At 39.6% G+C, this 15,086-nt stretch overlaps 2 protein-coding genes across 5 annotated transcripts in view; both read right to left on the bottom strand.

The window, feature by feature from the left end:
- CUNH5orf34 (chromosome unknown C5orf34 homolog) overlaps positions 1 to 7,495 on the bottom strand; it is a 35,280-nt gene extending 27,785 nt beyond the window's left edge. The window contains exons 1-3 of the mRNA XM_032415311.1: positions 6,234 to 7,495; positions 1,426 to 1,659; positions 1,175 to 1,264 (exon numbers count right to left, since the gene is read on the bottom strand). Coding sequence (XP_032271202.1) covers positions 1,175 to 1,264; positions 1,426 to 1,620 — 285 coding nt within the window. The 5' untranslated portion in view covers positions 1,621 to 1,659; positions 6,234 to 7,495. The remainder of the gene's footprint in view (positions 1 to 1,174; positions 1,265 to 1,425; positions 1,660 to 6,233) is intronic.
- A 4,583-nt stretch (positions 7,496 to 12,078) lies between these two features.
- The window catches only part of PAIP1 (poly(A) binding protein interacting protein 1), a 31,748-nt gene continuing 28,740 nt past the window's right edge, over positions 12,079 to 15,086 (bottom strand). For all 4 annotated transcript variants that reach the window (XM_032415270.1, XM_032415269.1, XM_032415268.1 and 1 more), the window contains exon 11: positions 12,079 to 12,730. In XM_032415270.1, coding sequence (XP_032271161.1) covers positions 12,637 to 12,730 — 94 coding nt within the window. In that variant the 3' untranslated portion in view covers positions 12,079 to 12,636. The remainder of the gene's footprint in view (positions 12,731 to 15,086) is intronic.

Genomic DNA, 15,086 nt, shown 5'->3' on the forward strand with positions numbered 1-15,086 from the left:
GCCCTCTTTAATACCCATCACCAGGCTAACCCATCCCCCCACCCCCTCCCCTCTAGAACCCTCAGTTTGTTTTTCACGTAACAGTCTTTTAATCAATTAATCTTGGCAACAGTTAAACACTTCAGCTTCCATTTATATAAACCTTAAATGTACAAAAGCTAGTGTCAAGAAAGCTTCTTAAACTTATAGTGCTATTTATGTGTACAGATGTTAGTACAGTATTCACTGATGGCAAAGCTGGCTTGTAAGGATGGTCAGTTAAGAAGGTTCTCTCTTCAGGGCACCTGGGTGGCTCAGTCGGTTAAGTGTCTGCCTTCAGCTCAGGTCATGGTCCCAGGGTCCTGGGATGGAGCTCTGCATTGAGCCCCATATCGGACTCCCTGCTCTGCAGGGAGTCTGTTTCTCCCTCTTCCTCTGCCTCTCCCCTCACTCGGGCTCTCTCTCTCTCAAATAAATGAATGAATCTTAAAAAAAAAAAAAGTTCTCTCTTCCAGAATTAGATTATCTAATAATCCTACTACAGCATCAGCAGCAAATACTCTTATAGACTAAGTTACAGCTTACAATTTTTCTTGGCTCCTTTGCCATCATGACAGTAGTGGAAAGTGATTAAAAGACATAGCCTTCAGAGTCAGATAAACTTGGTTCAAATCCTGACTGCCTTTTAGAAAATGTCCACGAACAGATTAGGTAAACTCTCTGAGATTTAGTGCCCTCACCTGTAAAAATATACCTGAATATACCTGTTTTGACTGGCTGGACATCCATTTTGATTATCAGGAACCCATGCCATACTGACTGGTGTTATTAAATATTTTTAATATCATTTCTAATTCTTGGCACAAAGTAAATCCTAATAAATGATAGCTATATTATTATTCATAAAACTTCAAAATAGAATATAAGCAAAAAAATAAAATGTGCATATCTATAAGTAATTAAACATCTCTATTGAACAGTAACTGCACATAAACTACTGAACTATGTACCTTCAGGGTCTCATCAATATTTAACATACCAGAACACCCTAGTCTGGTGAAAAATATAAGCCTATGCATTCTACAGCAACATGTGTATTCCCAAGTCTCATAAAGAAAAAGATTAAATATGAAACTACCTGTTTCTAATTACTTGCCCTCAAATATTACTTATAAAAAAATCTTTGAAAAATTACCTCTTTTCTTTCAGAAGGTATGATGCTTTCAGATAAAAAAGGGCAAACAGCAAAAGAATTTCGAAAATCTAGGGCTCGCTGTAGTTGCTCCTACAAAAAGAAATACATAATGTAACCTTAAAAAATGTAAAATAATTTGAAAATCAATTTAGAGTGACAGTAATCTGGAATACTGATTACTTTCCATATTCTGACTACCTCAACAATATTCTGGCATCAGAAAGAGTTGTTTCTGTGTCATCTTTACTTACTCGGTAAGTGCTAATAACAAAGTGTGTCCTTTGACGAATTCTTTCTGGTTGTTCTAAAGGATGTGCTGAAACAGGAGGTGCCTTTTCAAATAAAAATTCAGAGCCACATGGAGAAAGCTGCAGTCTGGAACCATCAACATATTGTACTTGCACTGAATCGTCTTCATAAAGTACCATTCGCACTTCCGCTGCCATTACTAGGACTATGGATAAAATGTCCTTCCAGGGTGAAGACTGAAGGAAATAGGAAATAGGGTAGCACAAATAGTTCCTTTAATGTACAAAAGTTCTATAATAGAAAATGGATGCATTTTCTAAGAACATAAGCAAAATGTATTTCCCTTGTATTTTTGTTGGAGGAAAAGGGATTATTGGGGCACCTGGGTGGTTCAGTCGGTGAAGCGTCCAACTCTTGATTTTGGCTCAGGTTGTTATCTCAGGGTTGTGAGATCGAGCCCCACATTGGGCTCCGCACTCAGCCCAGAGCCTGCTTGAGATTCTTCCCCCCTCCCTTTCCCTCCCCCTCTGCTCCTCTCCCCATGCTCTCTCTCTCTCTCTAAAATAAAAAAAAATTTCGGTCGCCTGGGTGGCTCAGTCGTTAAGCGTCTGCCTTTGGCTCAGGTGATGATCCCAGAGTCCTGGGATCGAGTCCCACATCGGGCTCCCTGCTCGGCAGGAAGCCTGCTTCTCCCTCTCCCACTCCCCCTGCTTGTGTTCCTGCTCTCGCTATATCTCTCTCTGTCAAATAAATAAATAAAAAATCTTTAATAAATAAATTAATTTAAAAAAATTTTTAAGAAGCAAAATAAATAAATTTTAAGAAGTGATTATTTTACTACATACTTTTAAATTATCTGACATTAACAACCTGAACAGAATGCCTTAATTAACCCCGAGGGCTTTACTCCAATGTGGGAAGATAACCTAAAGGGATAAGAAAGCTCACCAAGTTATAACTGCCTTTATACTTTCAATAGCTTTAGTTCTCCTGAAGTTTAATTTCTGTAAATTATATGCTCAGTAAGTCAATTCATATAATAAGCAAATTCCATCTTTGCGATAAGAATACAGCAAATCATTTGTAATATATGCAAAAGGCAGGCCAAAAGTAACTATTAGGCCTAAGAAAAAGAACACTGAAAAAGAAATCCCAATACCCGGATTTTTGTTCCTAGTCTGACATTAAGGAAGTAGTTCCATGTCACTCCTGAGCAAGCTAAGTAATCTTCTAGTGTCTTAGACTCACTTATTTCACCGAATTCAATTTCCTCTTCCCTACCTCTAAAATGACTGTCATCGCCTACGCTTTCCATAAAGGGTTGACTGAAGGGCAATTAGAGGGTTGGGTTCCATTCATACTCCACCATGTACTAGCTAAATACTTCAGGCTGTTTGTTTCCTTATTTGTAAAATGGGGCATAGTAACAAGATTGTTGCAAGAATTGAACCAGACAACACATATGCCAGTGCCAGAATTGCAATGTCGCTTTGTAGGAGCCCAATCTTTTTTTTTTAAGATTTTATTTATTTGTCAGAGAGAGAGAGAGAGAGAGAGAGAGAGAGCACAAGCACGGGGAGCGGCAGGCAGAGGGAGAAGGAGGCAGGGGGAGAAGCAGGCTCCCTGCCGAGCAAGGAGCCTGATGCAGGACTCCATCCCAGGACACTGGGATCATGACCTGAGCCGAAGGCAGACACTTAACTGACTGAGCCACCCAGGCGTCCCATGAACCACCCAGGTGTCCCGGAGCTCAGTAGATCTTATGATTCCTTTCTAACACCGTTGCCATCCTCTCTGACACTTACCCATCTCCCTCTAGAACATCATCCTTTTTTGTTTTAATATTTATTCATTTAAGAGAGGGAGAGAGGGTGGGGGAGGGGCAGAGGGAGAGAATCTTCAAGAAGACTCCCCGCTGAGCGTGGAGCCCAATGCAGGGCTCCATCTTACCACCCTAAGATCACGACCTGAGCTGAAACCAAGAGTTGGAAGCTTTACCAACTGAGCCATCCAGGTGCCCCGAGGACATCATCCTTTTTAAGACTTTCCTTTCTAAACACTAGCCCATCCTCTTCTAGGGCATTATCTCCTACTACTCAGGTGGTCAACTTTCACCTGACAGAAAAAAGTAACTTTCCTCAGTTTACCCTTTTTGCCTACCAAAAAACTTCTCCAGTATAATATCCACTCATTGTCTACTTTCTCTCCCATCCGTCTTCAGTCCATTGCAATCCAGCCTTTCTCCACCTTTCTACTGAAATTGTTTCACAACGGTCACCAATGTCTTCCCACACCCAGTAACTTCAGTCTTCATCCTACTAAACTGCTCACTCTGTGATAGTGCTGTCCACCTTCCCCCACACCAAACTCTCTTTTCCTCTGCCTTTTATTTTTTTAAAAAAGGAGGGAGTGCCATGGTTTCTCCCACTACATCTACCTCTATTTTTATTTTAATTTTTTTAATTTTAAGTGGACTCCACACCCAATGTGGGGCTTGAACTCATGATCCTGAGATTAGGAGTCACATGCTCTACTGACTAAGCCAAACAGGGACCCCTACCTCTGTTTTTAGTTTAATCATTCCTTTCACCATTCTCTTAAATCAAGGATTTAAGACCTGACCTTAGTCCCATATCATCTCTTACTATAACCACTCATGTTGTTTTTATGCCCACCCTTGCTTTTTAAAAAAAATCTTACGCCCTTTCAATGTATGTAATCAGCTACATATGACTGGCCTATAATCCTCTGTAAAATATGTCAGAATATAAGTACACGTTAAGCCATATGGTCTCTCCTGAGGAGATTCACACAATTTTATTAATTCCCCTCTCTAGAAAACTTCCAAATCCACCTGACCTCTCCCCAGAACTTTAAGCTGCCTGCTAGACCTCTCTTCATGTCCTTGTCCCACAGATAAATCAAACTCAATTAACATAACTAAAATGGAACATTGTCACTCCCACCAAAGCAGACTTCTGTAACATCTCCTCATTTCACTTTCACTCTTACCTCCCTCAAGTCCAGTCTACATACAGTAGCCAGAGGGATCTTTTAAAATAAAAATGATATCTATCACATCCTGGCTCACAATCTACCATTTTGCACTTAAATAAAATTCCAAACCATGACCTATAACAGCCACACAATCTGGCCTCATCTTCCCCTCCAAATGTCATCTCCTAACTCTCTTCTCTTGTTCAGGACACTTTAGCTACAGTGGCCTTTTTAATGTTTTTAAAACATGCTGTTTCCTATCTCAGAACCTTTGCACTGTTCTTTCTGCCTAGCATGTCCTTTCCCTGGCTTATCACATGGCTGGCTCTTTGTCTTTTAAGCTTAAATATCACTTCCTCAAAGGCCTGACTTGTTCAACTCAATTAAAGTTGTTCCCAACCACCTCCCAATCACTTTTTTTTTTAAAGATTTTTTTTATTTGTCAGAGAGAGAGGGGTGGGGGGAGAGAGCGCACAAGCAGGGGGAGTGGGAGAGGGAGAAGCAGGTTTCCCATGGAGCAGGGAGCCCGATGCAGGACTTGATCCAAGGACCCTGGGATCATGACCTGAGCGGAAGGCAGATGTTTAACCGACTGAGCCACCCAGGTGTCCCTCCCAATCACTTTTTATCCATTTCATCTTTTTTACTCATAGCATCTATCACTATCGAAACTGATTCTATTCCTTTCCCTGCTTTTTATCTTTTTCCACTAGGATATAAACTCAATAAGACCAGAGACCTCATCTGTCTTATTCACAGCAGTATCCCTGGCATTTAAAACAATACTTAGCAAATAATAAGGGTGCAATAGATATTTAGTTAATGATGAAAGAATAAGTAAGTGAATTTCAAAATTCCTGCTCCTCCTGAATTTGCAATTTGAGTTAATGGCATCTCAATATTAGCAATATTTGACTTTTCACTCTGTTTCTCTCCACTCCCCTGTAACATGTCTTGTTGATTTGGTAGGTTTCTTTTATGAACCTGGCTCCTTTTCCATTTCAGTCCAGCAACTCACTCCTCCATTTCTGCCACTATCCAGGACCTTCTTCAGTTTCTTCCCTCTCCATTTCCAGTATTGCTGTTATAGGTAACTTTTCACAATCCGGACAATACCAACCACTTTACATCACTTGTTTACGTGCTTGTTCATGTCACAAGCAATAAATATTCATAGCAATAAATGTATTTATACTGCATACACACACATATACATATAAATCTCAGATATCTACTTGCTATTTCAGGAAAAAAAAAAACAGGTCGGAAAACTTGTATTTTCTGATTGCCAATTAGGAAAATGTCTCTATGTTTGGCCAAGTTTTTAATTAAAAAAAAAAAGTGGGGAGCCTGGGTGGCTCAGTTGGTTAAGTAACTGCCTTCGGCTCGAGTCATGATCCCGGGGTCCTGGGATTGAGCCCCGCGTCGGGCTCCCTGCTCAGCGGGGAGCCTGCTTCTCCCTCTGCCTCTGCCTGCCACTCCCCCTGCTTGTGCTCTCTCTCTCTGTCAAATAAATAAAATGTTTTTTAAAAAATTTTTAAAAGGTTACAGAGATATAATCATTATTTATTTAAATAACAAGCAGACACAAGAAACAGTGGAATATCTAAAGTTCCCGGCATATTATTAAAAAAACATAATCCGGCTCCAACCTACATTTCAGCCTCATCTCTACTGTCTTATTCCTGTTTGTTTTCACCACCCAGTACATTACGTCAGAGTGTTTAACGATCAAAAGCCACAAGTCTGTACTTGACATCAATGGGACCTCATTCTTCCAAATGGCAGTATCTAGTTACAGAAAAAGCCTCACCAAAACAATAACCAACGTCTGGGACTCACACGGCAGTTCTGAGATGAAAATTCCTGGAAATGAGGCCAAAGGCCCCTTTAATTTGCCAAAATGCTTGAAGCCTGCCCACGACCGCTTCTCCAGGAATATTTCTTGAATTTGACAAATTACCAACGGTGATGTTTCTTTGATGAGAGAAAACAATCACAGCCGCAGAGGAATAAGGTCACAGAGAGAGTGTTCTGGACGAGACGTCCGTCGTGTCAGGGTAGCGGGAGAAGGGCTGCAGCGCCAACTATGAACCCGCAAAGAAAACACAGGAAATCAACAGCAATTCAAATCTTCCCGCAACCGGGGGAAGCGTCTTTCCTCTCCGGAAAAAGACCAGAAGTCCCGCCCAGCCCGCGCCCTCCGCTCCGGGGGCCAATCTCCGTCGCGCTCCTAGAGAAGGGCGGGACCGGAAGTAAGGGAGGCGGGCTTTCCCGGTCCTGAATGTGGTTGCTTCCTTCTTGATCTTTACTTCCGATACTCAGGTTCGGACCGGTCGGACCTGTGATTCATCCTTGTCAGGCAGTTCGGCCAAGAGCTGTTAGTGGAGTAATGCATATTTAAATAATCTAAACAACAATTATACCTTAATAAAGCTGTAAAAAAAAACAAACAAAAACTTGGACAAAGATAGAGACTTCCTAATTTGGTATCAACTGTGTATCTGCACTTTTTTTCTAAAATAGCAAGTAGCGTGGCTGCTAAATTTATTGTAAGTATTTATGGGGAACTTACTATGTGCTGGGCACCCTGGGGATAAAGCAGGGAATGAGACCCAGGGTCGAGGATGGGGGCTGGAGATTAACTGGAAAGAAAGGAGTAGAAAGTAATTTCGTCACAGTAGTGGTTAAATATTCCTAAACTAAAATACAGAGGTCTGTGAGAGCATGTAGTGGACAAACCTGAGGCTGAGGAAGTATTTCCACTGAAATCCAAAGGGTAAGTATGTTAGCCAAGTACAATGTGGAAAAAGTGTTTCAAGCAGAGCTAACAGCCTGTGTTAAGGCCCTGAGGCCCAAAGGAAAGATCTTGCCCCCTTCGAAAGGCCAGTTTGATTTAAGAATGACTAAAAAGGAGAGAGAGGCTTTTAGGAGCAAGAAGCCTGAATGGGGACTTAGAGATAGGCAAGGGCCAGATCATTATGGATTTATGAATGATGGACTTTATCTTAAAAGCGATGGTAAACTATTACAAGGGCTTTTTTTGGTAAATTTTACTTAACAGTGCAATATTGGTTCTGGAGTAGAATTCGGTGACTCATCACTTACATACAACACCCCTGCCCTCTTTAATAACCATCACCCATCTAGCCCATCCCCCACCCACCTCCATCAACCCTCAATTTGTTCTCTATCCTTAAGAGTCTCTTAGGGCTTGTTTGTCTCTCTCTCCTTTTTTTCTATTCCCACTTCCCTTATGTTCATCTGTTTTCTGTCTTAAATTTCACATATATGGTAATTTGTTTTTCTCTGACTTATTTCACTTAGCATAATACACTCTAGCTCCAACCACATCATTGCAAATGGCAAGATTTCATTCTTTTTGATGGCTGAGTAACATTGCGTTGTATATACATACCACATCTTTTTTAACCACCCATCAGTCGATGGATGTTTGGGCTCTCTCCATAATATGGCTGTTGTTGATAATCAAGGGCTTTTTAAGCAAAGGTGGCAGCACCAAGGAATGGGAATAAATCTAACTCCTTAAATTCATCTCCATTTTTGAACGTCTGATAAGCAAACTGACCTCAATCTTACGTAGAGTGTCATAAAGTCACCCTCAGATGCCCTATTTTCATTGATCAGTAACATCAATTTCTATTACACACTGTTAACTTAGGTCCTATCCTGCTCTCACCTTTTTCCTAATGACTAAGAACCTCCTATCTGCAAACTATCTACTACTAAGGGGTTTTGTGATGCTATTTGTATTTTAGAAAGACCCCTGGAATGTCTGAGTGAAGAATGGATTGTAGGATGCAAGAGCAGATGTGGGGAGCCTGGTAGTCTCTTGAAAATGCGATGGGAGAGACGGCATTTCAGACTCAAGATTAGACAGTAAGGATGGAGAGCACAGCTCCAAGAAATATTTACATCAGTTCAATAGTCTTGGGGATGATTGAACAGGACTTAACAGTTCCTCAAGTTCTGACTGGAGTAAGTGGATAGGGGGCAGTGCCATCAGTAAGATGGACACAAGAAAATTTAGGGAATAGCAGGACTTCAATTTTGTGTCTTCCTAGTGCAAATACGTTAGCAAGGTCTAGAAACAGATTAGAAAGAAATCTGGAGGTCAATGTTGATAGCTGCTAACTGAAGCTTTAGGAGAGGATTAAATAGTCCAAGGATATAGTGACATGAGAAGAAAATGTTGACGGAGCTTTGAGGAACACCAATACTTAAGATTAAAGGGAAGAGAATCCCACAAACACTGAGGAACAGCCAGAAAGAAGGCTACTCTATTCCAGATGCCTAGAGGTTTTCAATTTTGGTGTCCCTTCATACTGTCAGATATTGCCTAGAGAACAAGCTAAAGAATCAAATTTCTACTGGATTTAGTGGCATAGATGTCATTGGTGGCTCTACCAAGGGCTATTGTATATAGTGGCAGCAGAAGCTATAGGTCTCAAGAGCAAATAGGAAGGAAATGGAAAACAAATATGGGACATTTGAAGAATCTGGCTAGGAAGCAGATAGAACTGTACAGAAATGTGAGGGCCAGATTTCTCGATGAGAGGAATGACACGTTCAACAGCTCATGCAAAGGGCCAATGGAAAGATTTAAAAAAGAAAAATTACAGACCAAGTAACAACAGAGTTCATGAGAGTGAGGGCATGGGATTCAAGCACATGTGGAACAACTGGCCTTTAACAGGAGGGCTACTTCCTGTACAAGAGGAGGGATGAAATGAATGGGAGGCATTTGTGTACATTTGCCTGATTTCTTCTGCGAAGCAAGTCATTAAATGGGGATGAGAAACAAAGACAGTGGAGTTTAAAACAAGCAAGGTAATAAACACAGTAGGATTACTGGCAGTGCTGATAGCTTAGGTGGTGATTATGAGTTGACACTGGTACAAACCTACCAGAAATAGGACCTCCAGCTGCCTGGTTGCAGCAACAGTGTTGGGTCCATCCAGGGTTGTTTTGCCAGGCTGACACAATACATGACCTAGTATAATTGACCTCAAATTATTTACATCTACTAAAGTCTAGTCAGCCAAAGACCACCAGGTTAAAGCCTGCAGTCTGACAAAATCTTACTGACTTGTAAGCAAGGGAGGAAACTCCAGGGAAAACACGAATGGCATGCTACACAAGAGGAAGGAGGAGGGCACCCACTTTGGTAAAATTTGGATTCCTGCTGAAGGAATCTGAGGAGATTCTAAGGGAAGAGATACCTGTTCTGAGTTGGATGCTGCTTCTGAAGCAAGATTAGCAGCAGGAATTGACTAGGGATTGGTGTGGTTATGAGGTGACGGCTATTTAGTAATTGGGTATCCCCAGTAATAGACAGGTGGGATAGCAAAGCAGGTCTGAAGACAACAAAGCAGTAGTCCTACAAAGGGATCATGATGGTAGTTTATAATTGCATGGCTTTGGGAAAAATATGTCCTGTTAACTTTGTAGCTGGCTTTATCTGTGTCTATCCTCCCAACCAGAAAAACAGCAAGGGCACACCCCCCCACCCACCATGAGAACTGATTTTCAGTCCTTCAGTCCTGAACAGGTTTTTACTCTTTCATACCACGTGTCTTCTCGTTAAACATGACTGATTTTTTCTTAAACAAATGAGAACTTCCTCCAGATCCATCTGTTCTTCTATATATAAGACTTAATGAAATACCTAATCATGGAATTGCCCTTTTCTGACAATTTCCAATGTAGGGTGAACCTCCAGTTTCTTGGACCCTCTCCCAAATTATCCAACCAAAGCACAAATCCTATTATAATGGGTTCTAATACCCTCTTACTGACACACCCCACAGTTCCCCATATGTGTATTCTGCTTTAGTGCAAAAGTACTAAGCCCAGCCTGTTCAGGTACACGTATATTCCTGGTAGTCTTTGGCTGGAAGGGCATGGACAACATAAAGACAGAAGGTATGAGTTGATGACACAAGTGCCAGATATTGTACAAACCAGTAGTTGTACTTTGTTACCAGAACACAGGCCTATGACCTGCACTAGCACCCGCGGGCATTCTTGCTCATTGGAGACTTGTACTATTAATCCTTACAAGAGACTTAGGACCCATGTTTCTGTTGAAGATACGGCCAACAATTGTAGCACAGGGCTGGCTCTTCCTTTCGGGATATACCGTTGCAGTTTTAAAACATATCCACACATTTCCTGATGGCCTCCTATTTGATATGTCTTTAGTGACTCAGAACTAAGACTGTAATGGAAGTTAATGCTGTGTGCAGCTTCCAAATGCAGCTTCTTCCTGAGTCTTCTACAATGCCCCCTCCAAAATCCAGCTGCCATGTTTGTGAAAAGTCCAGGCCACATGGACAGGCCATGTGTAGGTGGGTCTTGCCAAGTGATAGCTTCAAGTCATCTCGGCCCAGTCAGCCATGTGAGTGAAGAAGACTTCAGATGATTACAGCTCCCGGCCATTTGAACCACCTCCAGTCCTTAGTTTTCCCAGCTGAGGCCGCAAACACTGCAGAATAGAAAAAAGCCATGCCCTGTCCAAATCCCTAAACCACAGAACTCATGAGCATAATAAAATGCTTATTGTTTGAAGACATTAAATTTGGGTGGTTATTTAAACAGCCCTAGTAACTGGAACACATAATGATCCTGAGTACAGCAATGATTGGTGACAATGAGCTAGTGGACAAAGCTGGATAGTTATTCACAAAGCAACCATGAGAAGTTTAAAGTATATTCAGTTATCATGTACTTGGCCCCTGGTCTAATGTACTCCCTCTTCCCCATACCCCTTCCCCCTCACCCCCAAGATTTACAATGAGCACAGTCTTTGGAGAACTGCAGATTAAAGTAATTATCCACCACATTACAGGAGCCATTTTGAAAAAAAGAATCCTATTACAAGTTCCAAAAACCCCAATTATATATATCCTTCCCTTTTACAATAAGGAATCTAAAGGTTAATGTTTTATATTTAATTTTTCCAACTAGACTTGTTACTGAATTCTTAACACACACTGAACAGGATATCTTCTAGCATAGTTTGATTTCAAACACTTAATTTTATGACATCAAAGTTGAACAGAAATTCTTTAAAATATCAGGATACCACTCCAAAAACTTAGAGGAAAACAAAACTATTTAAATTTTATTTTCAAAGTCTAACTTTAATCCAGACTGAACAAACAAGCTGAAAAGTGAGAAAGCTAACTGTATTAGCAGACACAGATGTACCAAATGTAAAACAGTGGGTTATTAACAGAACTATTTACATGCATATTTACAAGCAATCCTTTTGTACATAAGTTTTTAGTTAGCTGGAAAAAGGCTTTTGACATTAGGTACAAATATTTTTAAATAGGGCTGAGGTGGTACTGCATTATAGTAAAAGTATTAGAAAAGTGATCCTCAGGGTGTATCAATTATAAAGCAGGTGAAAACTTGAGTGACAAAGATCTAGTAAAATTCTCTAGTAAAAAAGTCAATGCAACTCATGCTACAAAATAAAAATGAAAGCCATATAAATAAAGCAGAATAATGTTCTAGGCTTTTGGGTAATGAAAAGTTGGGGGGTGCGGTGGGGAAGAACAATTCCAATAAATCCTAAGTGAAGAATCCTGGTTGTTTAGTTGGGAGTTTTAAGTCTTTTTTTTTTTTTTAATGACATTTTAAAAGCCCTTGGTATCAAATAGCATCTGGATATGTAAATCAGTTGTTAATGATATATTCTAAGACTTTAGTGCTAAAGATTTTCATGATTGTGATTCATACTTGAAACCCAATTCATTGAGACAACGTAAAACTAAATGAAAGCTATATACTCATCTAAAAAAGGATGCTACATTTTGCAATAATACATATTTCCAGGCTAAGACTTTTTCCCTCAAGAAAAGTAGAATTTAAAGGTTAAGCTTCTAACCAACTAGCAAAATTTACTTTCAACATTTCATTTATTTCAAAATCGGTTTTATTGCAGCCAAAACAGTGGAATTAACTGTACATAATAAACTATTATATATATATACACATTTTAAGTTATAGGGAATAAAGTTTATTTTGGCAGATAGTGTTAAACAAAATTAAAGTTGCATACATTAGTAACATAACTCAACATCCTTAATTTGGTATAAGTGTGACACATTTTCCTGTTTTCCTGTGTTCTGCTAAATCACCATAACCTAAACTGCTTTATAAAACTGTTATGTTGAAATTTAGCTTTACTGTTTTCGCTTACGCTCTGATTCCAAACAAAACTTTTCATAAGCTTCTTCTATCTCTGGGTCCATCTCATCATCAATATCATCCAAGTATCTATGAAAGAAGTAAAGATGATTCATAAGTTTAACATTTTTCAATTCAGAAATATCTAAGATGCTAAGCCACACAAAAAAGTATGGTGATATAACTTTCTTAGACTGTTACAGAATGTAAGCACTTTTCAGAATTACATACATGTCAGTCCTCAGACAACCAAACGCTTAATCTGAGCAGTTACCTTTCACACTGGATTCTTAGTCTCTTGTGTTTGAAATTAAGCTTGTTATACTTTTAGACGTATGTTAAAAAAAAATTTAAGTTATCTCTACACCCCATGTGGGGCTCAAACCCACAACCCCAAGATCAAGAATCCCATGCTCTTCTGACTGAGCAGTCAGGCGCCCAACATATGTTAAATTCTTAACCTAACCTAAAAGTGAATTCAAAGTCTCGACATCTAAATTTGGGGGCTCAAGATTGATATTATTTTCATAAACTTACCTTAATCACACTATAATTAGAACATAATTTCAGATATGCCATTCACCTCTAATAATGAAAAGTTTTATGTCTACTTTTTTTTTTTTAAGATATTATTTATTTGATAGAGACAGCACAAGCAAGGAGAGTGGCAGGGAGAGGGAGAAGCAGGCTCCCCACTGAGCAAGGAGCCCAATGCAGGGCTCGATCCCAGAACCCTGGGATCATGACCTCAGCTGAAGGCAGAGGCTCAACCGACTTAGCCACCGAGGCTCCCCTATTTTATATCTACTTAACATCAGAAATGGTATTCTTGAAATGACAATTTAGTCACATTCCATTTATCTGGAATCACTTTCATAACAAGAAGCTACCTTCGAGATCATCTATCTCAGAATTTTTCCAACTATTAGGTAGTTTAAAATGATGGAAAACAAAGCTTTCCACAGTTAAGTATGGGTAGAAAATTTAAAGAGCCCACTAAGGATTTAATATACATATTCTTACTGAATACCCATAGCCATCTTAAAAAGATAGGTACTACTATCATCTCCATTCTTTTTAAGTAATCTCTACACCCAACATGGGGCTCGAACTCACAACCCTAAGATCAAGAGTCACATGTTCTACTGACTGCACCAGACAGGCGCCCCATCATCTCCATTTTAGAGATAAAAGAAAAAAAGACTCTGGAAGGAGGTTAAGTAAATACTCTAAGATTTGGGTTAAATATGTAGCACAGCCAGAATCTGACTCCAAATCTTTTCCCTTTTCTACACTTTTCCTCTACAACGTGTTGTCTATATGTCTCCCCACCCCACAATAATCCTTTCCACCTACGTATGTGACAAAACAATCTTGCCAATCCTACCAACTGCTGATGGGTCTTTCTGTCATTGTTCCTCCATTTCTAGTACAAGGCCATGTGTTGAAATGGCCATAAGTGTATCAGGGCAAGAGCATGTAATATTTACCAAGCAAAACTTCACAGGACAATCTGAAATTCAATGCCAAGAACAGCTTGAACTTCCAGTGGTATACCCAGCAGGGTTGAACCTTTTTCTTATTGGGCTTGAGTCCTTACAACCCTATTTTTTTTTTTAATTAAACTAGTATGTAAAAAAAATATGGTTAACATTAGATCTCAAACAGACTTATAAATGTCACTAGATGGGGGAGAGAATAAAAGTGGTTCACTTTTTTAACCTACAACATACATGAGAGATGAGACGTAGGAAAAAATTAAGTCAGTTTTAATTTATTCCCTCCTCCACTTAGAAGAATACCTGAATAACTGGTCCAAATTCACATAAACTGTTAAGAGAGCTGGGACCTAACCTCACAAGTTCTTGGTTCTTCTATAACTCAGTGTAATGCAATCTGATGGTAAGGGAGTAGCAAAAGTTTCTTTTATTACAAAGAATGGCAGGTAGGGATCGAGAGATGTGAATGGGACTATAACTTATACCTTCCCATCAGTCCAAACACTTAATGTAGTTATCAGCATTCTCTTTAATCTTAATTCATCCTTTAAAACAGCTAAGATCTGAGTCTTTTACTGTCTGCCAGGAGGTGGTTCTAAGTATGTATGTATTTTCACCTGGTTCTCAAAGGAACTCAAGGAAGGGTCTACTATTTCTACTTTACAGATGGAAAAAACAGGCACAGAATTTGCCTAAGACCTTACAGTATTAGAGCTGAACTGAATCTATTTTACAAAACTATACTTGAGTATACCACTATTTTAGTTTTTCTCCTTCAGATATATATACATTTTCAGAATCAGAGTTTATGTTTTCTAGTATGATTTCCTGAAAATTTTTGGTAAGTCATACATGTATACCATTGCAACACCATCAAATCAAAATGTGCATTCTTCATCTACCTTTTTCTAATCTAAACTCCATCTACAAACTATGGCCACAGAAAT

Source organism: Phoca vitulina, unplaced genomic scaffold (genome assembly GCF_004348235.1).
Source record: "Phoca vitulina isolate PV1807 unplaced genomic scaffold, GSC_HSeal_1.0 scaffold17, whole genome shotgun sequence".
In the NCBI taxonomy this organism is placed as follows: Eukaryota; Metazoa; Chordata; class Mammalia; order Carnivora; family Phocidae; genus Phoca; species Phoca vitulina.